General features: G+C 34.2%; 1 protein-coding gene across 1 annotated transcript; it reads left to right on the top strand.

Annotated features, from left to right (window-relative positions):
• Nucleotides 1-3268: 3268 nt before the first annotated feature.
• LOC128176408 (cdc42 homolog) lies at nucleotides 3269-15653 on the top strand. The gene is made up of 3 exons (XM_052842713.1): nucleotides 3269-3692; nucleotides 6205-6263; nucleotides 12622-15653. The coding sequence occupies exons 1-3, from the start codon at nucleotides 3500-3502 to the stop codon at nucleotides 13114-13116; spliced, it is 747 nt and encodes a 248-aa protein (XP_052698673.1). The 5' UTR covers nucleotides 3269-3499; the 3' UTR covers nucleotides 13117-15653.
• The last annotated feature ends 10180 nt before the right edge of the window (nucleotides 15654-25833 follow it).

Below are 25833 nucleotides of genomic sequence, written 5' to 3' on the forward strand. Positions count from 1 at the left end.
TAGCGATTTTATAGACTGTGTTTCACAGAGATGTTATATAGATTTTAATTTAAGCCGTTTGTCCCGTTCATAGCTTTGAGGTACTCTTATATCACAGATCGATTGTTTGGGATCTTTTTCATGCATTAAGGTTCCAAATTTTGCAATCTCTACAAAACCTAATCCTTTGAAATAAATAGACGTGCATTCTGATAAATCTATATAAAATGTGTTCAAGCAAAGATCACAGGCCCTTTGATAAGGGTGTGGCGAAAATCTGACGTCAAGGTCTTATTTTTTGTGCGTGAGTATATACGCAAGGGAACCGCTGAACCTTAGTATAGATGGTAGCACGTTATTTTGTAAAGATGCTGTGTAGTATCTACAAGCACTGTTTATATTTAACCGCCCCTTTTGTACAATCTCTTGTGCGATTATTCAAGATTAAGCTGCTAAATATAACTAAAGCATGAAAATTGTATATTCAGAGGATCATGAATGATAAAATATGATGCAATCTGACGTATTGGGACATACATGCGTGCATTGTACTCGACTTTGCCATAATAAATCGTCTTTTATTATACAGAACTTCTTTCTGCTATAATGATTTTTTCTTTGTGTGAGTTTTTAGTGCAATTTTTGTTTTTATATTTTTCAGTAAGTGTGGCAGTTCTTTTATAGGAGGGGACATCATCAAAGAACGAGGTGTTTTATCGTCAGAGTTTAATTAACGTGTGATTTCTTCTAATCCATTTGTTTATTGGGTAACCTGAAGTCTGTACTTATATATTTAGGGGGGCAGGGGAAACATGTACCTATGAAATGGATACTACAGATCTTTTATACATAGAACAATGTTCTGAAGATTATACAAATAGAATGCACTTTAAATCTGTTGAAAGGGGCCATTGTTGACAAACAGGTCCTAGTTTGGCCGATACTATTCGTGTATTATTTTTAAGAAAAAATTTGGTAAATTCCACAAATAAGGATGGGCAGAGTGTGTTTCACACGCCGAAAATCTTCAGGCTGATCTTGTGCACTGTCTTCTTGCTTTCAACATCCGATACGTTTGAAGAAAGAAAAATATCACCTTACATCCGTATTACGCCCTATTATTGGCGTAAAATGAAGGATGGATTTTTTAGGGGAAAAAATATTTATTGTGTGCCTCGTAAATAAAATATTTTGCATTATCAAAATAACCTTGGAATATATACGGAAGAATTTTTTCTTGCTGTTGGTATTGAGAATAAAATTCTATATAATCTGTATTTAAATCGCATCTCTTCCGATGAAACAGACACCCCTTCCCAACCAACTTATTCGAACATGAAGTCAAAATATATGTTAATTTGGTGTTAAATGTAAGAATTAATTAATGTCTCATAAATTGAAATTTAATTCATTCTCCGGGAAGATCAATCAATAAAAAATTCAGACTGATTAATAAAAGAAAACTCCTAAAAGATATACAGGTATAGAGAATTCCGGATAAAATATTTATATGACACGCTGGCATTTCGAGAATACTGCTTGGACTATAAACTTGGCTTTTATTGATGTTTGCTTGACCAACGCCAAAAAAGATAACATTTGATATATCACCCGCCATTAAGTGACAAAATGTGTTAATCCCACACCAGCAAGCATTATTAATAAAGCGGCGAGTGACAGAGACATTATTTGCCTTTTCACGTTTATCCGTAGATAAGTCGCCATGGAATGTTCCTAATCCGAAAGATTTCGTATTCATTAAGACATTTACCAAGTTCTTTCGAAATTTTTGTTAGCATTAGAATTTCTTATCCATAATTGTGTTTATTTACAGAGGATTTCTTGTTTCCTCGATCCGAGTATTCTGTCCTTTCGTGGAGGTAGTTTTTTTAGGGCTTAAGTGTTACGTAGAAATCGTTCAGAAAACAATTGCGGATAATAGATATTGTAAGGATTAAACTTAATCTGCAAACGACACTGCTGAACTCGTAATGCGTTGACGATAGGCATAACCTTGATGTTATAACAGGAAAGAAAAACAAGATTATCCACTAAGGCTATGCAGAATATGCGACTTTTATTTTATTTTTTATGTTCATGACCAATTCATTGGATTGGCTCTTTTCTTTCCATTTTGCAGAAGAAAGAAAATGTTTCGGGGATTAATATGTAAGGTATTCGTGGGTGAATCCAATGATCTTCAGTATTTTATTTAGGTGTGAAATTGAAAGAACAATGTCGGATGAAAAAATTAATTCAAAAATTGTTTGGGATGGGGTGGGGGGTTATCGACAAAAGTTCCCAAATTTTTATGTCACCCGGTATCAATAATTACTTTGAAATCAGTATGATTTACACGGGACTTAACTTTTTTTTAATCAAAATGCTTCTTTTTATCCATAATTAAATAACTTTTATAGGCTTCATAATCTAACTGGATCAACATTTACATCATTTTGCATTGGAGAGTAAGGGGTTTTAATGAATAAAGTAAGTTTATTGTCGGACGTTGATCTCTTGATTATGCACCTCATTAATTATTGTTTCAGAGCCCGAATCAATCTCAGCGCGACTATTTTTTAAAAGTTCTATAAGAAAGTCATTCTATTTATTTGGAAGAAAAATATGTTTTCGAATTTCATTAATTTAAATCGATTTTACATAAAATAAAACTAGCTGAATAAAACAAAATGCTGCAAGACCTGCTTGCCCCTTTTTGGTTTCTAAATGCACACATATTTTACAGGTACATGCAAAACCAAAAACGGCAGCACCGGGGTATTTGAAAAGGAAAAGGGTGCATTATTATTCGTGTCACTATATACATAAATACATGTATATACAGAATTTAAAGAATATATGTTGCTTATTATCAAAATAACATAAAAGTTTTATCAGGTTTAAAATTTTATGCGCATTTAAATTGATTCACATGTTTTAATTCTTCCACTTTTTTAAATGCATGCTACTCTTAACTGGGGCATGTTACCGGTAATTTCCGAACACAGGTATACATCTGCACATGTATATTCAAATGCATGATTTCATTCCCAGGTATTGGAAGTTAATAAACTTTGAATTGCAAGCAAATATTGATCACATTTTAAAAAAAATACATTGCATTTGAATCTGTCCCCATTTGCAAATATTCGAATATGTCTCCAAAGGTAAACATCAAAGCGTGAACCGCGATCGGGCAGGTGAAAATGTGAATGAGATTATTAGTCAGAAGTCCTACGTCACACGAGATCATCCAATCGCAGCGAGTCAGGCTGGTGATTCATAACGCGATATACAGAGAATCAACAGACAGACACGAGCAGGTCTCCAGAGCGGATGTGTATTGACCGCAATCAAAATTTTGACTGTATTAATTTTATCTCGAAGAATATGCATCAGCTAAATCAGTTTGCAGGAAGTGAAAAATTCTGAAGAGAAGAAAAATTGTATATTCGTGTTTGGAGTTGGCATGAAGTTGACAGTGCTACCAGCAGTGATTTATTAGTCTGAATTTGTGATCATGCCTCCCCAATCAATGATGGACCATACCATTAATCTTTTACCTACGCAATGTACTGAAGACTCGCAAGCCGTTAAGGTCAAGTGCGTGTTGGTGGGGGATGGGGCTGTGGGGAAAACTAGCCTTGTGGTCAGCTACACCACGAACGGGTACCCCACGGAATACACCCCCACTGCCTTTGACAACTTCTCAGGTAAGGAGAGAGAGAGAGAGAGAGGAGACGTAAGGAGAGAGAGATTAATTAATTGCAACGATATGCTTTCTGGAATTTTTTTGAACCCCACCTAAATTATCACAGCTTTCATTATTGGTTCTTGACTTTTATCAAATTGATGAAATATGCCAAATTCTTGGGTTTCTGGTATCACCTGGTATTGGATACACAATCCACACATAGAGTTGATATTTGACATTGGGGGCGACATGTAAAGTGATATGATATCACTAATACTGTTGTAATTTGGTTATTTATGTTCTCCCTGGCATACATAAGATATGCCATAATAACTTTTTGACAATGTGTATACGAGATCCTGTTCTTCAATTTTCCTTGTCCAGGGCTTTTAAAAGCTCACATTCTTGACAAAATTTAGGTCAATTAACATAACTTAATAAATTAAAAACCTTATGACACATATTTGATTGGCAGGTGTAGTGAAAAGTATTCATAGATAAAGATCAGGATAGATGTAAACTGTTGACATTTTGTTGTTAAAACAATTGAACCAGGCCCATGTGTGAAAAGCAGACAAAAAATTTCTATTCAGATGTCACTTTCATAAAAGATTTAGGAGTTATGGAAAAATTCAACAGGAGGAACTAAACTATTTGTTCTTATAGCTTTGTCAAATAATTCACTCAGCCAGATGTCAGAGACAATAATTATTAATTAATCATGCTGATTAGGAGGTATTGAGTAGTCTATGTCAGCCGATCAGAGGTGCTGATTTCTTTTGAATATCAATGACCCTTATTTTTATGCATAAACCGCGAGGACTGTTAACAGATTTAATTAAGCAGAAAAACGGAAGACAATGCCCCGAGCATTAAATTCACATAAAAATCAAAAATAGTTCAGCCAACTGATTAAACCTTGAAGTTTTATTGTTTGATTGATTATTTTAATGCTGCAATCTTAAGTCTCGCCCATGGACTGAGAAATCTTGCATGTATGCGCTATTTTCTTGTGTAAACACTCTTTTCCGCAGACTTAACTGCAGAACTGTAAAGGTTCAAAATGCTAATGAGATTTTTTCTTCTTCTGTATTTTGAAACATGAGGAAGATTTAGGGGATTAAACTAAGAAATGGATTGTTTAAATGGGGATATTTTGAAAGATGAAAGGCAAATTTAAAAGTGCATTGAGAAAAATTGGCAGAATAGAAGACATAACACAAAATACTTTGATGTGTATTGACGATTTACTGTGAATGTAATAAAAAGAGAAAGCAGTTTTTCGGAGGTTTTTATAAACACATCCAATCATTTATATGAAAATTTATTACTGCTCTTTGAGGACAATAAAAAACATATCCCCGTTGTAATTTCTTCTTCAGTTGACAATTTGTGTGAATTGTGAAGGGATTTTAACACGTTTCAATGTTAAAACCTGTTCTATGAATGGGAGATTTGATGAATACTTATACTTGTATGAGGGGTGTTAGATTTCAAAGGAAGAACTATACAATAAAAAAAACAGTCTGAGTTCATACTTCGCTGCCTCAATGGGCCAAATAATGAACCCCCAGAAAAATCTTCACTAAATCTCTCCCGAAATATCGTTACCTTTTGAAGCTTTTATACTTCTCTTTAATATGTAGATCTATGTGCAATTTTTTTTTTTAAATGTGGGGTTTTAACTTATGGTTGACAAAAAATTAGCTAGTAATCCTTTTTTTTTTTTCAATTTCTCACTATCGGTGATTGCAAGGTAAAAATCGAGGGAAAAACACATTAACAAATGCAGGGTGTTTTGTAAATAATGATGAATATGATGAAGGTTTATGACTCGACTGATGATGGATCTGGTGTAAATTATTATGACCACAGGGGAACAATAAGTATACACATCCAGCACTCTGACTGTCAGTCCGATTATTGCCTTGCTCTTAATTGCATAAGTGACCAGAGCATGACCTTTTTGCTATCCATTACACCACAGTATGTCGCAAACCTCTATGCATACCTGGTAGGTGAAAAAAGGAAAAGTCCCTTGATCACCACTGAAGGTGCTTGAGTGATGTAAGGCTTACTACTTGGTGTATTAAACAAGTATTAACATCTCTGATTAAGAAAGCCCACCTGAGGGTCTTACGCAAAGTTAATCTTGTGGGCATGAATCATAAGGGAAAGAGGGGACCCTAAACACAACAGACTCCTGTGTATTACAAGCGTAACATCTCTGACCAGTATTCCAAAATATCCAGTCCGACATGTCTGGAGAGTGAATCATAGGAACTGACATTTCCAGCATTAACTGTATATTCATGTATAAATATGTTGGTTGAGAATTTAAATAAACCCATCTTTACATTGCAAATAATTATATAAGAAGACTTGTTAATTAAATTAGAGACAGAAAAAAAATAGAGCATATGTTTCATTATATCAATTATATAATGTGTTAATGAATAATAAGATTTTTTTTTTAATAGCTGTACTGTTATAATGTATACAATTTTTAGAAGAATTTCTCTTGTTTTCAGTTGAAGTGAAGGTGGATCAGACCCCAGTCCATTTACAGCTGTGCGACACCGCTGGACAGGTAGGAATTATCTCCCCTTTATCTGTTCCGAGGGATATTTCCTCTCTCCTCCCCAGAATTTCTCATTTACTTCTCTTTTATGAATTCATTGATATCAGCTATTACAGAGATATATAAAATTAGTTTCAGAAAAATTTGATAAAATGAGAAATTTTTCATGTTAATTCTTGAAGCGTGAAGAATTGAATAGGTTGGAATCTGTTATGGTCGAGAGAAGTGTTTCTGTGAACTATGATAGCCCCGAAGGACACAGAAGCAATTGACAAGTCTTGTTTACAAAATCAATCTGATAAGATGGGCATTTTAACACTAATGGTCACACATATTTACCTGCTCTCATTAAATCTTCACAGCTATAAAAGTGGACAGTGCTGTTTTAGCCCCCCTATGTTAATGGTACATCTCTATATACAGGGCATAGAAAAACAGCCTACAGAAGTTCAGATGTATAAAAAAAGAGAAAGGAAAGATAAAGAGGGAAATTCAATGAGCTGATTAGGTACAATTCAGGTAGCTTGCAAGAGAAGCCCTGAGGTGAAATATAACAACGCTAGACCAATAAATTTGTCCAGGTCTGGTATATTTTATGCAGGAATTCGGAGGAATTTGAATGTTTTTACTCCTAGGTGCTTGGGCCAAAGTCAAAAGTGCACGCTAGACCTGCGAAGCACTGGTACAATTATGAATATTTAATTGGACATTTTTGTAGATAGTGTAGAAAATTAAAAGGGACCAGGATTTGTGAGCCTGAATTTTAAAAGAAATATAATTACCAATTCTTATTCCACTTAACGAGTGAAATTCATTGGCCTTTTGTTGGCCCACATTTTTTTTCTCCCAATTGAAAAATGAAAATGGCATTTTTATTTCTTTAAGCTTATAAACATTCTGCCATGGTTACCTGGTGGAATTTCCTCAATTTGAAAAGAAAATTGGAGATTTGCTTTATTTAAAGTTTCTATTCTTCTGCTTGATTGGAAAAAATGATTTGATTTGGATTAAAATTTTGAATTGGTCACAGAGAAAATAATGAATTGCAAGGGACAACCAAGTGGTTCTATTGGTGACTCATACAGCAAGTACATGACCTAAAATCACCCAGAATTCCTCTTGAAATTGTCAATGGTCTAGACGATTTAATTCAAACACCTTTAATATTTTTTTAATTTCCTCTGTCTGAAAAGCTTTTTGAAATGAAATTGTTCAGAAAAGTTTTGTCCTTGCTCTCTGGATTGTATTTAGTTGTGAATTTTATTCCATAGAAATAAAAATAGACCAGTACTTTAATTGTATTTTAAATTATGTAATGTTAAGTGATTTTATCAATATCCTTTGGTGTATTTTTAAATTTGACCAATTAGACCTGGCATGCTTGTTTTGATCTTCAGAAACGTTATGAGTGTTCGACTGGTATATATCACATCAATACTTCAAGAATCAAGAAGTGGTTTTCAAGATTCAGTATCATAAAATTCTTTCTCCCGACTTCAAAATAGGTCAATTATATCTCATAAATACCAGGAGAAATCTAGCTAAAAATATTTATCAAATGATAGAACATAAAGTTTGTGATTCATCTACGGAAACACGATTAGGAAAGATACCCCAGCACAGGAAGGCAAACAGGCAGGTGTTTTGATTGGAAGAAGCGGGCTTCTTGAAAACATCAAACTCCCTCTATCAACCCAGAACTCATGACTGCAGGATTATCACAATCCCCAACTCTCAAATGATTTCAATAAACCATCAGGGTTAAAAATAAATTGAACTGGAAACTGTTTTTTCAAACTTCCAATCCAAGAATTTTGCAATGTATGGAGTCAGCAAATTTTGCATGTACATGTATCACATATCTGAGAGGGAAATAGTCAGTGCTCTAAATGTGCAAAAACATATTAATACAATGTATAATTATATACCTATTATTGAACTTGATTGCTGTACATGCAGAAACACACACGTGCACGTCTAGCTGGGTGGCTTGGCTCTGGTACATTGCCAATCTGTAGCACCAGACTCGTGTACGATCAGATTAAGTACACTTCTGAAGGGCTTCGTAAGTCCGATTAAACTTTTAATAAACCCCTCTAAGTATTTGTACCAACTTTTAAAGACTTTTTAGGACTCGGAACCCTGAAGTACACTCTACACTTTGACATGCAGAATGATTTCAATTTGAACTTTTAATGCATTTTTAATCTTGTTTTCTTTTGTGTTTTTTTTCTGTGCACAGAAGAGAATTTGTTCACATTTTAGTCAATGACATACTTATGAAGAATCAAAACCATGCGATGTACAAATGCGGACCCTTAATTTGAATGAGTGATCAAGATCTTCATTGTTACAGTAAATATATCCTATAATGCCTTGTGTCACTGCAGAGTGGAAAAAGTCAAACAGTGTTGGAGATCGGCAAAGATTTTCTCTTGCTATCTACCCTGTAATCTAGCTATATTGTTGTAGCTATGTAAATCAGAATACAGCCTACAGTGTTTATTCAGTCAATCAGTTGTCATGTTTTTCCGCTGCTAAGAATTAGAGGCTACATTTGTAATTATCTCTCAGTAATCAATGTTTAATGAAGATGACTGCAATATTTTGCTTTTATTATACTGATTGTCTGAAGTTTTACAGTTTTAGAATTATATTTTATACTTAGACATGTTAGACTGATAAATTGGTTTGCTGGCTATAACTCGAATGGCTGCATGGCTCGATTTAGCCGATTGAACCCACCCAGTTTGAAGTATGGTATTAACCTAATTTGATTTGTACCTATATAACCAATCTTAAAATACATTAAGAATAAGATGATAATGGACCGTGGTTTGTGGCTTTATACACAATGGTCGAGGAATGGTAGTACCAGGGTTGTAAATCCCTTCTTATAAAACTCTTGTTTATGGTCAGTTCAAATGGTGTTTTGAATAGCTGTGAGTCACCCCAACAAGTCGAAACATCTGGGCGTGTTAATTCCTTCAATCTTTTCAAATCTTTTTTCATCACCTTTATGATCAGAGACTCTACAGCTACTTTGCATCTTTTCGGTATTTGTGTATATATTGCTGGCTTTTTTGTCGGAGCAATGGGCCGTACAGGGTCCGATTTTGTTAATGAGGGGTCTTTTTCTTTTCGGTGACCTGAGCTGAGAGCCCAGGCGACAGGGCTATGGATGCCCCTGGCTACGATGCAGCAATAAAAGTGTTTATTTACCAGCATACCCTACAATTACATGGAATAAAAGCATGGAACTAACACACACTTTTATCTTGTATCTGACAGTCTGCTCTCACTTTATTGCTGCATAGACTGACATATTCGTAATTGTCCCTTGATGCTCCAGCACTTCCTCCCTTCCTAGTTAAAACATTTAACAACCAAGATTCTTATTGGTCAAAAAGACCATAGAATCTTCCTTGAATTTTATGCTTTTGAGAAATGTATTATTGTTAAATTTAAAATGCAGTACAATGATAGTTTAAAGCAAAAAGAAAATTGTTTCTAATTGATATAATCTTGAGAAGTTCTGCATTGTATTCTTTTTTTTCCTTCTTTTGTAAGATTAAAATTAATGAACAGTGTACTGTTCATGGATCAGATAGAAGACTTGTACCTGTTATCTGGGAAGGAAGGTGTTGTGATTTATTTCCTTGTGGAAGGGTCAGATGTGACTCAGTATCTTATGCTAATAATGTTGGTAATTAAAGCTTGGTATGTAACGAAGCAATGTGTTTTACCTGATCAGAATTTTGATGGTTTATTCAGCATTCAGAATTCCAAAAGGCCTGTTTCTTTTGGCTCTGTTAGAGAGAGAGAGAGAGAGAGAGAGAGAGAGAGATGAATCATGGCTTGATTTAGGGTTTAATATTTTTTGTTTTAGTCTCAAATGTTTTGCACTTGTAAGTCTTCCGAGGAAGGCTGACACTTTTAGGGGTTTTTAAGGGTCGTCTAAGGTCAGTCAATATTTGTGCTGATTGTCTTCTGCCTGGACACAATGAAGAGCAAACAGCCTAATCCAGCACTTATCGCTGTGTGCTCTCCCCATACAGACAGATGTGTGCTAGGTGACAAATGGAGCACACATCTACATAATATTCAGACCTGCATAGGATAAACGATTGCCATCAACTTTGTCTGTACACCTGGGCTAAGGTGAAAAGAATAAGCCCAGAGAGGTCTCAACGTAGGTAAAAATATACAAAACTACCTCTGTGTTAGAGCCAATGCTTCTCTGATTAATTTTCAAACCGGGCTCTAATTTTAGAGTATTTTATCTGGGAGGGATACTAACGGGAGCTTTAACAGCCTGTGGACATGCAAATCCAAATAGTTTGATGGTTCACGCCAGACTAGGGGGATAATTTGGGGTCATTAGGTGGGGGGCCTGCCACGAAGTGCAGTGGCTGTCACCCGTCTTCTTTTCATCTTGTCCGGTAACCCAGCTCTCTGTTGCAGTAATTTGTACCAGCCCGTTATTGTGTGTAGTCACGTAACAAATTATAGAGGCTCCGGATTCCATCGGTGTTCATCTCACCTTTACACGTCATTACCGCAGTTTTTTTTGCGTTTTGTGGTATTTAGAAGAATTCTATACCTGTGTGTGCTGCACAGTAAATTGTATCTGTGAAATGTTAAGGAAATTGTTTTAATCGCTGTCTGTAAATGAAACAGCTTAATTGACCTTTTAAAAAAAAAGATGGATCATCCCGAACTTGTTGGCTATACATGACAAATGAAAAAGGATTTAGAATAACTCAGTTGTTTAAATATCATCTTTTTTTGAGGTCACGAAGGATAAATTAAAGAGGAAGTATGTTTGTTAATTTTGTGTTTATCTCTCCTATGATTGTTTCTTGTTTTCTTTACCGGCCCTTAAACACAAGTTATGAATAATTTTAATGTACGAGGGCCCAGTCTCAAAGCCACACTGTTTTAGAAAAATGACTAAAACATTTAACAGACATGACAATTATTCATTTTATGACAATAAGGTCTCTAAATAGAAAGTTCAGACCAGTCATTTCCACCATTGCATAATACGGTGATGGCTTTTTGTGGACGTAAGCAGTAATTTTACATGCGCGGTTCGCCAATCTCGGTTTTTACCTACGAGATCACATGATTCACCTTTGATTGTGTTTGCAATCAAAGCTTTGATGATAAATGTGTGTTCAGGTTATCAAATCATTTGGGGACAAATTTATTGATAACTGCGCCCTATGTTTATGGGGATATAGCAAAAACATGGGGGACATTTAAGATGTCATTTATAGCAGAATGAGGAATCTTCTTTATGTATACATTAGACAAGTGAATATTTTGATACATCTATAGTTAATTTCTGTTATTTCTGTATATATCATAAAATGTGATTTATCTTTATTTACATACATGGTCAGTTTTATTGGAAGCTTCCTAATTTTTGTGTAATTAACATTTCTTCAAGATTATCAACCTGGAGTTCATCGCTATTATTTCTGGCGAGAACCACTGAACATCCCCTTCGCTACATGAAAGAATTCTCTTAAATCCGTCACTGGTGATTTTAGGGAATTTGGAGGCATTTTTTCAAAAACATTTATTGAACCTCTGATTGATTCTCTGGGTGATAAAGGGGTCCTTGTAAAATAACACTAGTAATTTCTGTAGATAAAGATGATGGATTTTGATGATCATTATTGTTTTTATTAGAAAATCACCTGGTCGCGAGGTGACTGATCACCTTTAGGTTAAAGGTGGACTGGTGCTGGGTCTATGAGTCAGCTAAGGTGCACAGCATTAGATAGATGTTGTCTATGTGTTGACGTGTTTAGAAGTGACAATTCTATCATGAGAAAACATCTAAATATAGAGCCATAAAAGTGAGAGAAAAAGATGGAAAAAAGGATTTCTTAAAAATCAACTACAGAATTTTACGTTCGCACATCCTTATATAATTCTTTAATGCTTTTAGATGATCCCTATCTCAGAAATTAGTTAAGGGTATTGCAGTACAGTTTTATTGGGGGTATATGGTTGTACAACAATTTGTTCCGAGGTAATCACCTGTCTGGCTGTGATCAAAACCTTCAGAATATCTCTGTGATCCGTCAGGGAAAACTTCTTCATTCATCTTTATTTCAGCATGAGTATTCAAGGTTTAGATTAAATGTCTTATTTAAATATTCACACTGTGCTTTGAGCCTCATATTTCAATGGAAAAGTGTTTTGCCTTCCTCTAAACCTTTGACTGAAGTGGGCTCTATTTACACAAGGAAATTTTGAAAGAAATAAATCGGTCAGAATAACACATTTCTTTCGTGTAACAAGAATATATAAAGAGAGATGCCTTTACATATAATTTTTTTTTTCATTACAGGATGATTTTGACTCCCTGAGACCACTGTGCTACCCCGGGACAGATGTGTTTCTCCTGTGCTTCAGTGTTGTGACTCCCACCTCCTTTCACAATGTGGCTGAGAAATGGGTGCCAGAAATTCGCAAACATTGTCCCAAAGCTCCAATTGTTCTAGTCGGCACACAGTGTGATCTGCGAAATGACGTGAAAGTGTTGATCGAGCTGGCTCACTACAAGGAAGAGCCGGTGCCAGTCGCTGAGGCACAGCAAATGGCCGAGAGCATAGGAGCAACTTATATGGAGTGTTCGGCTCTCACCCAGAAAAACTTGAAGGAAGTGTTTGATAATGCCCTTCTCTGTGCTCTCAAATTAACTGACCCTTTAAAAAGGAACAAGTCAACACGCCAATCCAAAAAGAGTTCTAAAAAAACTGAGACTTTCACACCAAAGAGTTCCGATGATCTTGCTGCGGAACATAAAAAGGGTGGATGGAAGAAATTCTGCTGCTTTCTATGACGCAGGCTGCATGTCCATCCAGAACCATCCAATCACAGCTCAGATCACAAAAAGCTTCATCCAATTACGGCATAGATTATATTCACAATGCAAATAGAATTATAGAGTTTCAAAAGCTACACTCCATGAATACAAAATTTTTGAAAGATTTTGGGTGGTATTTCAACCACCAGACTATTTTATTTCATTGTGTTGCATAGATTAAAAAAATTCTGATTTGATGACAAATTTTAAAGATTGTAAATTCTGATACATGTACAATAATACATTTCTTTTCGATTACCAATTTTTGTTGAAAGCAGGTCTACTCAAGAGATTTGAATGTGAGATTTTGAGAAAAATATTTGTAAATTCATACATATCGGTGTTTGATGTACAGAAGATATGTCAATCATTTATATCCATTTAATTTATTTCGTGAATATATTTTTTATGCTTGAGTTGAGGGAATGTGTATTTTCAAGTGCACTGGATTAGTATTTGTGATGAAAGTTTCAGAGATTATTGTCTACTCCGGCATAGATTTCAATGTGCAATTTAAAGTGAACACTAAACCCAAAGAGCTTCTCATGGGAATAGAATGTTTGCTTTCAATTCTTTTTTTTTCACTGCTTTATGGACAGAATTCACAGTAGGCCTTATACAGAGAAATGTGGGTCACATGGTTATAATGATTATTCAACTTGCTTGGTCACAAAACAATAGTTGCTATTGCTTTTTGTTCTGGGGATTTCAAACCTTTTACACGATAACCGAACAAGCTTAAATTTTTGTTGTTGTTGCCCCGTTTTGTTGATTAATTAAGTTCATAAGGGAAAGAACGTGGGAATTAGGTTCAAGCTTTTGGTGCTTTTCCTGTATTCAAAAAAATTCCTTTTTTTTCTCATTGCATGGAAGATTTATCACTACACAACTAACAGGCGACATTTGAATGGGAGATACTGTTGTCACAGTCCAGTAGACAATGGGAACACGTCGGTGTAGATATCATTACACATCTAGCTTTTTTTTTACCCAGAAGTGTAAATTGTGGACTCCACGATAAGATTGTGAGAAACGTCCCACTCCCATGATACAAGATAATGAGCAAATGTTTTTTAAACCAACGAGATTCTCATCAAAAACATTGCAATTCGACAAACTCTGCTAGACTATAACCCACAACATTCATTTAGTGTTGACAGACTTCATAAATATGAAGATGGCCTGCACCCTTATGAAGAACAAGATAAGTTTGGGACAATCTATTCCGATATCTCCACAGATAAAATTATTGATGACATTCTTTGGTCTAGCTGACTTGAGTTTGGGTTTAAATACTGAACTTCTGATGGGGATGATAGAGATGCACTTTTAGGGATACAATTTTTTATTATCTGATACTTTACTAGTCAAGACTTTTTTAGTATTCATATTTACTGCCATGGACTTGAAAAATTAAATGTATGTACCCTTTTTGTGCGACATTGTCAACTTTTTGACATAACAGATAAGAGATGCCTTTTTCAATGGGTGAAGGTGCTTTAAAGCAGTGTAATTTGTTTCAAACGACAACTGGAGAATTTCCCATGGCAAAAAAATTGTTTTTAAATGTTAAGAACCTGTTGTATGTCAAAGACAATGAGAATTCCAATTCTTGTGTTTATGTTGCGTCAAGATACGAAAAGTAAGATTGATTACGTAATGTACCTGTTTATCCCTTTTTTTTTATCTGTAAATGGTCTGATGTCGGTGTTTTTGAGGTCACTTGATCATTATGATAGATCAGTGCTCTATCATTGTCAACACGAGGCCAACACATGGTACCTTCTACCAGTAGATCCACGTCTGTCTGTATACGCTGTGTTATATGTGAGACAATACATCTTCCATCATTGATTGTTATGAGGATTTCTCAGAGAAATAAAAGACTTTTACATTGCATGTGGCCGTTCATCTGTACATGTTTTGCCAGGCCACAACATTCTTTCATTAGCGATTGTTACTTATCTTTGTGATTCTATTCATTCCAGCTCGTTTCTGGCTTTTATCTCTTTATCCTAGCATAAATAAAAAGCTTGCAAAAAACCCAAGAGAATAAATACATGAAATATTGCTTGTGAGGTGACAAGGACAAGATTTAAATTCTTTAAGTATTGTGGGGATCAGCTCTCCTGTGAAATCAGTGTCTTCAATGTTATCATGTGTAAAATTGCAGGAGAAAAGCAGACAGGCAGAAATCAACCTTGAACGTTTTTGTTATAACTTTTTGTTGATGACCTAGGGGTCGTGTTGTTATTATATAATAGGAAAAACGCTGTCTTTCATTTCTCCGTTTTGTTCAGATTTGCTCCCCAGGAACTATAAATAATGTCTCTTAATTTTTTTATTATTAAAATACACGTGCAGTTTATGCAAGAAACATAGTACAAAGTGAAAAAAAAATGATTGTTTGCATTCGATTTTTTTTTCACAATGATTGACACTTCTTTGCAATAAAAATGAAGGAAGTTTTGTACAAACTGTTGACTGTTTTAATAAAATGTGTAATTATTTTTTATCATCTTGTCTGTTGTTTTCTGAACACATCCCAGAAAGTGGATCCCTTTCTTTCCTGTTGCTGGCTAGATGCGTGGAATTCTTGTTGACATATACAAGAGAATTCTTTAGTTACCGCCGTGTGTCAGATCAGCATCAGAAACCAGAGCGCTGTCTGCTATGCGTTTTCTGGCAGCAGACGCCATTTTGACGTAATATTACTAAGTCTCATTTTGCCGTCTGCTAGATCTAATGGTTTTCTGTAATACTTCGTCCGCGATCATAACTTAATCAAATTCTCTTTCTCGTATATCTAGTTTATGAGAACAGATTTAATACATTTTCTTCTGAATTTTAATGTCCGAATTATGTAATTTTCGTCGTGGAAAGTAATTGATTGTGGTCAAATAATTGCAGTCGTGTGAGAAACAAAGAATTTAAAACAATTTTTAACGACTGGCATAAGTGTTAAAAAGTATATGTTATTAATGTTTATATGAATACGAGAAGAGTTAATGACTTTTTTCCGAGATAGAAGTGTAATGCAAATGTACATCTTTATCTCTGTCGATAGCAGAAGACCACTGTAATTTGAAAACCAGAATATTAGCTGGGATAATGAATCCCTGTTGGCAACAGTCATCCAATGTTCTGTTTACAAAAACTAAAATACCGTACTCTATATTCATAACAGCGGCATAATTATCTGTCATATGTCATGTTGGATGTATTATATTTGAAAATCTGACGTAATATACAAACAATAAAGTTATTTCAATCTGTTTATTATGAATAATATTATTAATAGCCTATTGACTAATTTGATTGATTTCCTCAGTATATTGATTTCGATAAATTTTGTGCAAAATTACAACCTTAACTTATTCTTAGTCTTAAGACCAATTCTATGTAAGAATCAAAATTCGGTGGCCACGCATAGTCACAGATTTTCTTCATACTTGACAATTTGATAGACTTAATTTGGTGAGTAAAAAAACCGAACACCATTTGTTTGTTGCTATGTGGTCCCGTTGCCATGGTAACCAAGGGTAAAGATGTAAAAATGGCATTTTAATGCTTATTTGAGAACATATTGTGAGTAATGTGCAGAACTTGAGGTTTCCAGGGTAGAATATATTATTAAAAATAGTTGTCATTTTTCAAAAGAAAGAAAAAAATTCATGGAGAAACGCATATTTTTAGAGCGTTTCCATGGTTACCTAACAGATATTTAAAATCTGTTTTCTTCATTTAATTTGAATAAAAAGTGCAAATCTTAGATTTTTTGGTAAGCACTATTATGATTGTGCAATTAAGAATTTAAATATGAAAATTGAGAACCGTTGCTATGGTAACAAGCTTAAAAATAAGGAAAATTATAATATTTTTAGGCATCTTTGAATGGATATTATTCCCTTATAATGAATAAATATATAAAATCAAATGGTGAGAATAATAAAGTATGTCCTTAACTTTAATGGCACTTGAAAAAAATCTGAAATTTTCTAAAAATAACTCCCGTTGCTATGGACTTTTCAGAAAGTAAGAATTTTTGTGTGATTTTTTACGCAACTTAATTTTCCATAGCAACAACACTTCTCTGTTACATAACAAAGCTTTTTGTGGTATATAAAAAAAATTTAGATATATTTTTACAAGTTCCAACTAAAACAATTGCAAAAAAATTCTAAAATTAGGAATTAAAGCATATCAAAATCATCTTCAATTTCTTAGTTTTTCCTATTTTTTGGCCTTGTTGCTATAGCAACTGATGTCAATTTTCAAAATAAAATATATATAACATGGACATTGATATGAATGTAAGAAATTAACAGTTTCTTATTTCGGCTTATTAAAAAACCGCAAAAAACTGATTTCAAAAATTTGTAACGGTTTCCATGGTAACATTTTAAAAGTATTGGTTTCTCCATTAATTTTCTGACATAATGAAATAATTGAAAATAGGACAAAGGCTGTTTTATGTGTTTGGAAGTTTACATTAGTGGGCAAAACCTTCTAATATGGCTTCAAAGTAGGTAAGTTTTGCTATTTTTCCATCTTTAGCCTCGATTACCATGGCAACAGTTACCCAACTTTTAGTGGTTTTTTGCGTTTTACACCTAGGTGTGTCCATGTATGAAATATAAGGAAAATTGGTGACTATGCGTGGCCAGACCCTTTTATAAATCTTTGATTCTTACATAGAATTGGTCTTAAAGCGTTTGAAATTACAACTTTTATAATGGCAACACCGTTTTTCAGCAATTTTTGTTTCCAATCTAAAATCGAAAGGACGCTCGTCCTTGGTCACGAAAAGGGCATGCATGCTTACGCTGGACATGGGAACACCTCACGAAGCTACTCTGGATTTGATCAGCATGATTTGCTGCGCCTAATCAAACGAGAATTGATCAATGCATCGCGTTACTGGCGAAGGAACGGAAAGAGCGGATACTCCTTGATATAACGGACACTTAACGTCGCATCCTCGATATCCCGGAGTAATCAGATTGCGTTTGTGGAGCTTACTGATGATAAGTCGGATTCGATTTTTATTTTTATTCAAGTGTTTTCTTCAGGTTTACGATTGATGCATTGCCTGGACAGTTTTAATGAATACCAACGCAGCGATCAGTCGATCCGTTGTTGTATAAACTTACTCAGTCCTACCCAATTGTTCTTACCTACGCAAGGTATTAGGAATCTATTTTGAATGCAATGACGGATCCAGAAATCGTGTACCTAATCCGTACGCTATCGATTCTAACTGTTCCCCTGTACTAATTTTGTCTGGAAAATAATCAATTGTCTTTCCCGAGGGAAATTTATCTAACTTTTTTTTCTCCCTCTCTCGCAATCAGACTTCGTTTGCAAAATTGAACTTGGTTTGAAAGGGATGCCAGAAAAGTACGGTAGAGTTATGGACATGTACCTACGATATTTACAACCTATGCTTAATCTTCAGTCTAACCCCCCCCCCCCCCCCCCACCCCACCACAAATAATGACGTCATACAGATATGTTGTACAAGTGAGTCTGTTGAATATACATGAATTCAATTTTAAAACTCAAACTAGAAATTACAACAATTCAAACCACACTTTATTTAAAAATTAGAGTTCGTGTACATTTGCCCATCAGTTACTAATATTAGATATTTAACGACACGTATAAATCAAAATCTCAAAGAAAATTGATTTTTATTGTTGCTGTCCTACGTTTAATGTGTTATTAGAAATTACTCGTCCATCTACGTATTTTTGCACAACAAAATGGTGCAAACTTAAACGGTAGAACCTGCAATTAAATCTAAAAAAGAGAACTTAATATCTTTTTTTTTCTTTTTTAGCTTACCTGGATTGTACATGTTTAAAAACGGGTTTTGTCCTTCTGTAGGCGTCTGTAAACTTCAAATTCTCGACAACCGAGAGCTCTTACTTCTATTTTACCCAGACATTAACACTGCAAATACAACAATAATTTCCGCAGAATAAATGCAGAATAAATACGACATAGTATTCTTTCTATTTTTTTGGTATTTTTGGTGGTCTTCGTTTTTGTTTTGTTTTTCCCCCTGTATTTTTTTTTTTTGTTTATTTTGTACACCAAATAAACAACTTTCTTTCTACATGTATTTGGTATTTTTGGGGGTGGGGGTGGGGGGGGGGGGGGTTGTGGGTTTTTTTAAAACACCAAATGACCAAGTTTTCTAATTCAACCATTTGGCATTTTGCCTCATCGGATGTATTGCGTTGAAGAAGAGAAAATAGTTTAGCAATTTTAATTGAGGGAGTGAATGAAAACCAAATGAATCACAAGAATACCAAGTCGACAACCGTATGACCAAACTTTCTATATCCAGGTTAATTAAACCATGGAAAACTCATTTTAAATCATTAGTTATTGAATATATCTGGGTTCATTATAACGAATTTAATAGCGCAATATTGTAGAAATATCTTATTACATTTCTTAACTAAGATATATACAGACTACTTTATTGTAAGATCATTGTACATACATGTACTCAGATATATAAACTTATTGGCTATGCACGCAGTGGTCTCTACTTTGTTAAAAAAAGGAAAAGTAAATGATTTTAATTCACTCTTTTTGGGGGGTCTTGAACAAAAGTTTACAAATTAAAAATATATATATTCTCTCAAAGATTGTTGCTATAGTTGCTGAGGAATTATTTCAACTTAACTAATGATTTTGTATCAAACACTTTGATATCTATAAAATCACCTCTCATCATATTCACTGAAATTTAAGTTTGTGTTGCATTGAGTGTCAACATTGGTTTTTAACTTTTTTGCATCAACAACGTACGGGTTTACTAGCGGTACAACACAGAATATTTTAAAAAGACATTTATATTTAATTAAAAAAAAACCACACAAAACTTTTTATCAACTATAATGCGCACAAATAGTCTTGATGGAACTTTTTTAAAACAGGATACAAAGATGCACTCAAAATCTGTTACCCGGTTCAGCGACGGGGCCTAATGGCCTCTTATTTTGGATTTGTTTGTTTATTTAAGCATAATTACACGAAAGTTAAAAGAAAAAAATCTAATCGAAGTTTAAAAAACGACGCAATATACTAGAACATAGTAATCACATAATTGATCAAGAGAAGATGTAACAGAATGGTGAACACACACAGCTGGGTAATGGGTACGTATATTTATTGACTTCAAAAGCTATTGAACATACGCCACCAGGAAATGCAGGTAGCGATAAGAAATGTTAATATGGTCATTAAATTGATTTTTAAAAAGTTTTTGACACAATTTTCTTTTTTTAATTTTCTGATGACAGAGTTAACTGATTTTTATATTTTAATAATTTTAAGTGCGAAATTGACTCTCGCAACTATTGAAATGGTTTTAATTTATTAGAGATATATTTAAAATCTGTTGTTGTTTACACATCGCCTTACAAAGGTTCTGAACCGAATAGACTCAGGGGGAGTTCTACAATTAACACAGTTATTTTTCTATGTGTTTGCTTGATCTCATTTATGCTTAAAAATGTACTAGTACAACTTTCGCCGTTGAACTTATAAAAGGAACGTACATTTTAATGTCCAGATAAAAAAGAAGATAAACTATATTTTGAACGCCAGTATCATGCGAGTAGGGGATGACCTAAGATAACATCAAAATCTCTCTCTCTCTCTCTCTCTCTCTCTCTCTCTCTCTCTCTCTCTCTCTCTCTCTCTGAGATACACTGTTTTTAAAATATGAATGAAACAAAAAGGGAATATAAAAGACTCCTTCGGACATTATAACGTGCTGTTCCATCACTAAACTAGAAATCTCTCTCTCTCTCTCTTTCTCTCTCTCTCTCTCTGGGTCAGTGATACTATAAATTATAAAACAACTAGTTTCATCATCGATACCCATACCTAAAAATACAGATAACGCAATTATTATCCTCTCATTCAAGTCTCTGGGGTCCCGTAAACTATGACTGACCACTATATGGTACTACTTTCCTACTGTAGACCAAAGGTCATCGTATCGTACAAGGGTCAAGAAACGACCTATAATCTATGAAGCGTTATTTGTTTTCTTTGATAAAAACCTCGATCAGAAATAAAACCTAAAAGCTTTGCATGAACGTCGGGACAAGTGAAATATGTTTTTAACGAGACAACCCATCAAGAGTTTTTATCATCGCTTAAGACAGAAAATGATGTCATGATAAGCAGTTCAGATTTTTTTTCATACGGAGTATGACCTATCATTTCTTTCATTTTTTTTTATTTCAAAGAAAGAAACAAGATAACATAGGTCACAGAGAAAATGCATTATATACTCAAGGACACAACCCCGCAGATAAAAAATGGATTGATTTGTAATTAAAATGCTCGTGTGGTTGGTATATACTTTATTAGCTATCTCTGCCCCTGAGCAGCAGATTTTGGGATATGTACATATTTGCACAGCAATTAAATATATTACCGAATGTCTCTTCACTGCTACCAGCGGCCTCATGCCATTGAAATGTTCTATCGAATGGACTATCAGAAACTGATGTAATTTAACCGTGGATAATGGCCGCCAAATACAGTACACGATTAGATAAACATTGTCTTTGAGTATGTATAGCAAGTCGAAATCTGCAAGTCATTTATGTTTGATGTTTTTGGATATAGATAGCCAGACAATGTTCTAATGTTCGGAAATACCCCATCGTTATGTAATTATCCTAACATGACTATCAAGTTTGTCAGGTTTAGGGCTGTAACAAACAAATTATTGGGTTGTTATTTCGATATGTTGATAATGAGGACTGCATGCAGTCCTCATACATGTAATAACCGGTTTCTTCCACTTTGCAGATATCAGTATTCCATCCATTTTCCGAGGATCAAAAAGAAAAAGCTCTCTGAAATGACAATATGTTATAAGGAATCTTAAGGGACCAGAATCTTGAAACTTTGATATTTGATATATATATATATATATAAATAATTATTGTCCTTCTTACATCATTTATTTTAACAAATAAAATATACAACATGAGTAAGAAAGGTCACAAGTCAAATAATTTTTCTTTTCCTAATGTTTATAGATTGTAGGCAGAAATATAAAGAACAATACTTCTCGGCCGCCATGTTACCGTCTATGGTTTGCTGCTTGCCGACTGTAGAAAGATAAACGTCAATCACGTGATGTGTTATATTCATTGATGTGTCATTTTTTTTAAAGGCAAAACTAAATCATAGTAAATATATCTATAATGTGTGGTCCATGTCAAGTACAGCATGCGTTTTATATCCTTCGGTGATCAGTGCTCTCTCTCTCTCTCTCTCTCTCTCTCTCTCTCTCTCTCTCTCTCTCTCTCTCTCTCTCTCTCTCTCTCTAAATTACGAGGCCTCTGCTAGGATCCAACATGCAGTGTAATAACCTTGAAGTATAAAATCCAAAACATTTTAAAAATCAGAATTTTTTTTTTACCCCTTATCTCCCAGATTCTCCCTAAAATTAAACTTTTGTCGGTCTCCGGCTCGTGTAAATGGTGAAAACGGGGGGGGGGGGGGGGGGGGGGGGGGAGGGTCAGGCATAACTATTGATATTAATGTAATTTTTTCGTGTAGTTTCTTTAGGTTTGAACATATTGGCCGATATATGCCCTTCAAATCCGCCTCACGTATTTGTTTTTTACATCAAGTTTACTCGTATTCACATGCATTTCATTGTTTTCGTGATATTCAAAGTACATATATTCATTTTATGTACTGTTATTTTGTTAAAATATTCACAATGCTCGATCAAGTTTGATATTTATAGATAATTATGAAAAATTGATATGTCACGAGAAATTTCGAATTTTTCTACATTTGTACTAAATTGTTTTCTAGCACATTTTCTTAGAACTGACATAAATGACACATCACATGGAACTTTTAATTTTCAGTTTTCTATTTGTGCATGCAAATACATTTTAAAGCGATGAAAGTCGTCTTAGCATAATTTTTTAAACCTTACTGTATATAGGTCCTTGCAAGAGCAATATTCATGTACACCTTATCAAAATCGGTTAATGGTCACAAAAAATGTAAAGTCAGCCGCGTTTAAAAGTTGAATATTTGAAATACCGCGTTTCTAACAGCGAGAGGTGTAAGGCCAATGCGCTGCTTGGTCGTTGCCGGTTCGAACCGGGGGGGGGGGGGGGGGTCATTGGGTGGGGGGTGTCCTTAAAGTGACTATGAATTCGCCTGTATGTTGGTTTGATAAGTTTAATATTTATAAATAGCGAACAAATAGCAAACTAGGGTCTAAATGTCGAGGGTTCTCGATCATCAGTGAATTGTTTCCTTACGGAGTTACAATACAGAGAAATGTCCTTACTGCTACTGAAATAGATTGAGACACTGTACTTAACTTGCTAACGATAATTAATTTGTGGAGCAAAAATGTAAAAATAAATCAGCTCTGAGAAATAAATATTTACATTCCGGTGGCCTTTTCTACCCCTCGCCCCCCTTTAATCTGCCTGCAACATAACGAGTGCCTGATTTTAATTATCTGAATAAGTCTAGTTCGTGTCAGATCATACCCCGGGTATACGGGTATTAAAAAGAATTTTTTTGCCACAGTCATTGTTCTATGCACTTTATACAAAAAGCAATACTTTACATGAGGATGATTGCACAAATTCCTCGGGTAAATACGATTTCAGGAGTGCGGGGGTCTCATTAGTTTTCCTTTAAATTAGTGTTTATTTTTAATTCTGACTTTTTGACATCGTCCTTTTTTTTTTACACTGGTCGATGGCTTTTTATTCATCTTCAAATCCTCAAAATTCCAAGTTGCTCAAAAATGATGAGTATACACACAGCGAAAGAAAAGTTAGCTCAAACGGTTTCTAAGTGCAGTGTTTGTCTAAATTTATTTTTTGATATATCTTCATGTGTGTATTGTCATGTAATTGAAATTTTTGATTGGAATGTTATTTCTTTCTCGCAGTTTGAACTTGGCTATGAAAGTTAGAATTTAGAACTAAATTTTGTTCTTTTATGTTTTTAAGAGAGAGAGAGAGAGAGAGAGAGAGAGAGAGAGAGAGAGAGAGAGAGAGAGAGAGAGAGAGAGAGAGAGAGAGAGATTTTGCTATTCTGCTTGGGCGTTCTTTTTAGGTATCTATTATCGTTACATTTTATTTTTGAAATGTTGTCTCTAATTTAAGATTTTTGTTTTGAATTTAATCATTGAAATGTTTATTGAACTGAGAATGTTACACTGAAAAAAAAAATCTACAAAAAAATTAGGATCATATTTTCCTCGACGTGTTAGCGTGTGATTTTCCATGAAAGAAAGTATGAAAACCGCGGAAATGCTTTTTCGCTGATTGAGTCATTAACAGGCCATGTTAGAAGGGACCAGCAATTTAATACCTGTTCCGCTGTTCATTAATACCATTTTTTTACACCCGACAAATATTTCAATGCAGTCATCAAGAAAGTTTCTTTTAGGAATTTTAATGGTTATGGTATCACCAAGTGCAATTTTTTTTCTTTCTCTTGTTTAGATATGTATATGTAAAAATCAAGGTATATATACATGGGAAAGTAATTCAGGTACATTTTCGTGGTTTCTGGATCATGGTACGGGCCGGGTAAATCTTTTAGCGCATTAGCGACAGGTGTTTCAACGAAACTCAATAAAGACAATTAAAAAAAGGAAAAGTGTATACCTTAAGGCGCAAATAAAAATAATTTTTAGCACTATTAAGATGAATGAATGAATACACACTATGGGGTTAACTTCTAAACAAATAGATAAATATTTTCAAAATATTTTAAAACAGATTACCTTCGTACCTGATCGAACCCAGTACTTTTCCGGCTTCGTCAAAATTGCATTTTATTTTCAGTAATGAAATAGTTAATATTTTTATCATCGATATTTTTCATGTTTAATAAGGTCGCTGACTTAATTATATATGATTTTTTAATTTTGTTGCGGCACTCTCAGTTTTTGCCTCCCCACCCCTCCCCAGTTTGTGTCTCACTGAGGAGATTGTTGCATTCCACTTGCATTCCAAACTTATGCTATATAATATATATATATATATATATATATATATATATATATATATATATATATATATATATATATATATATATATATATATATATATATATATATATATATATATATATATATATATATATAATAGCTACAAGATTGACTCTGTCCAGGATTTAAGAATTGGGGTGTGACCTTTTTTTTTTTTTTAAAAAGAAAAGTTTAATAAGAGATCAAATTCGAGTGAGAAAGCGTTTAAAAATCATAATACTTCAAGCTTGAAATGTAATATGAAAAAAGTGGGTTTGTTTGAAGTTAATTATCCCGTGTCAAGAAGTATTGATGACTAATTTCCATTAATTCACGGCTTAATTAAAAAAAAAACCTCGAATTTCAAATATCATTTCAAAGGTTTCTAAAGAAAGGAAACTTTTTTTTATATATGTTAACCTTTCACTGTTCTCAAATTGCACGCACCTGTGCTATATACTTGTCACAGCTAGATGAATAAAAGGGGGGGGGGGGGCGAATTCCATGTCGAATAACTACGTATTTAACCGCTGTTTTCATAATATGTACATGCCCTTTTGCATTACTCCAATTATCGGGTGACTTTGGGGGTCGTTTTGAATTCACGGGTTTATCTACCTGCGTCA

The sequence above is a fragment of the Crassostrea angulata genome, chromosome 3 (genome assembly GCF_025612915.1).
Source record: "Crassostrea angulata isolate pt1a10 chromosome 3, ASM2561291v2, whole genome shotgun sequence".
NCBI classification, from domain to species: Eukaryota; Metazoa; Mollusca; class Bivalvia; order Ostreida; family Ostreidae; genus Magallana; species Magallana angulata.

Coding starts and splice junctions, on each gene's coding strand:
- LOC128176408 (XM_052842713.1), top strand. CDS start 3,500: ATGCCTCCCCAATCAATGATGGACCATACCATTAATCTTTTACCTACG. Junction 3,693..6,204: donor TGCCTTTGACAACTTCTCAG/GTAAGGAGAGAG, acceptor TCTTGTTTTCAG/TTGAAGTGAAGGTGGATCAG. Junction 6,264..12,621: donor TGTGCGACACCGCTGGACAG/GTAGGAATTATC, acceptor TTTTCATTACAG/GATGATTTTGACTCCCTGAG.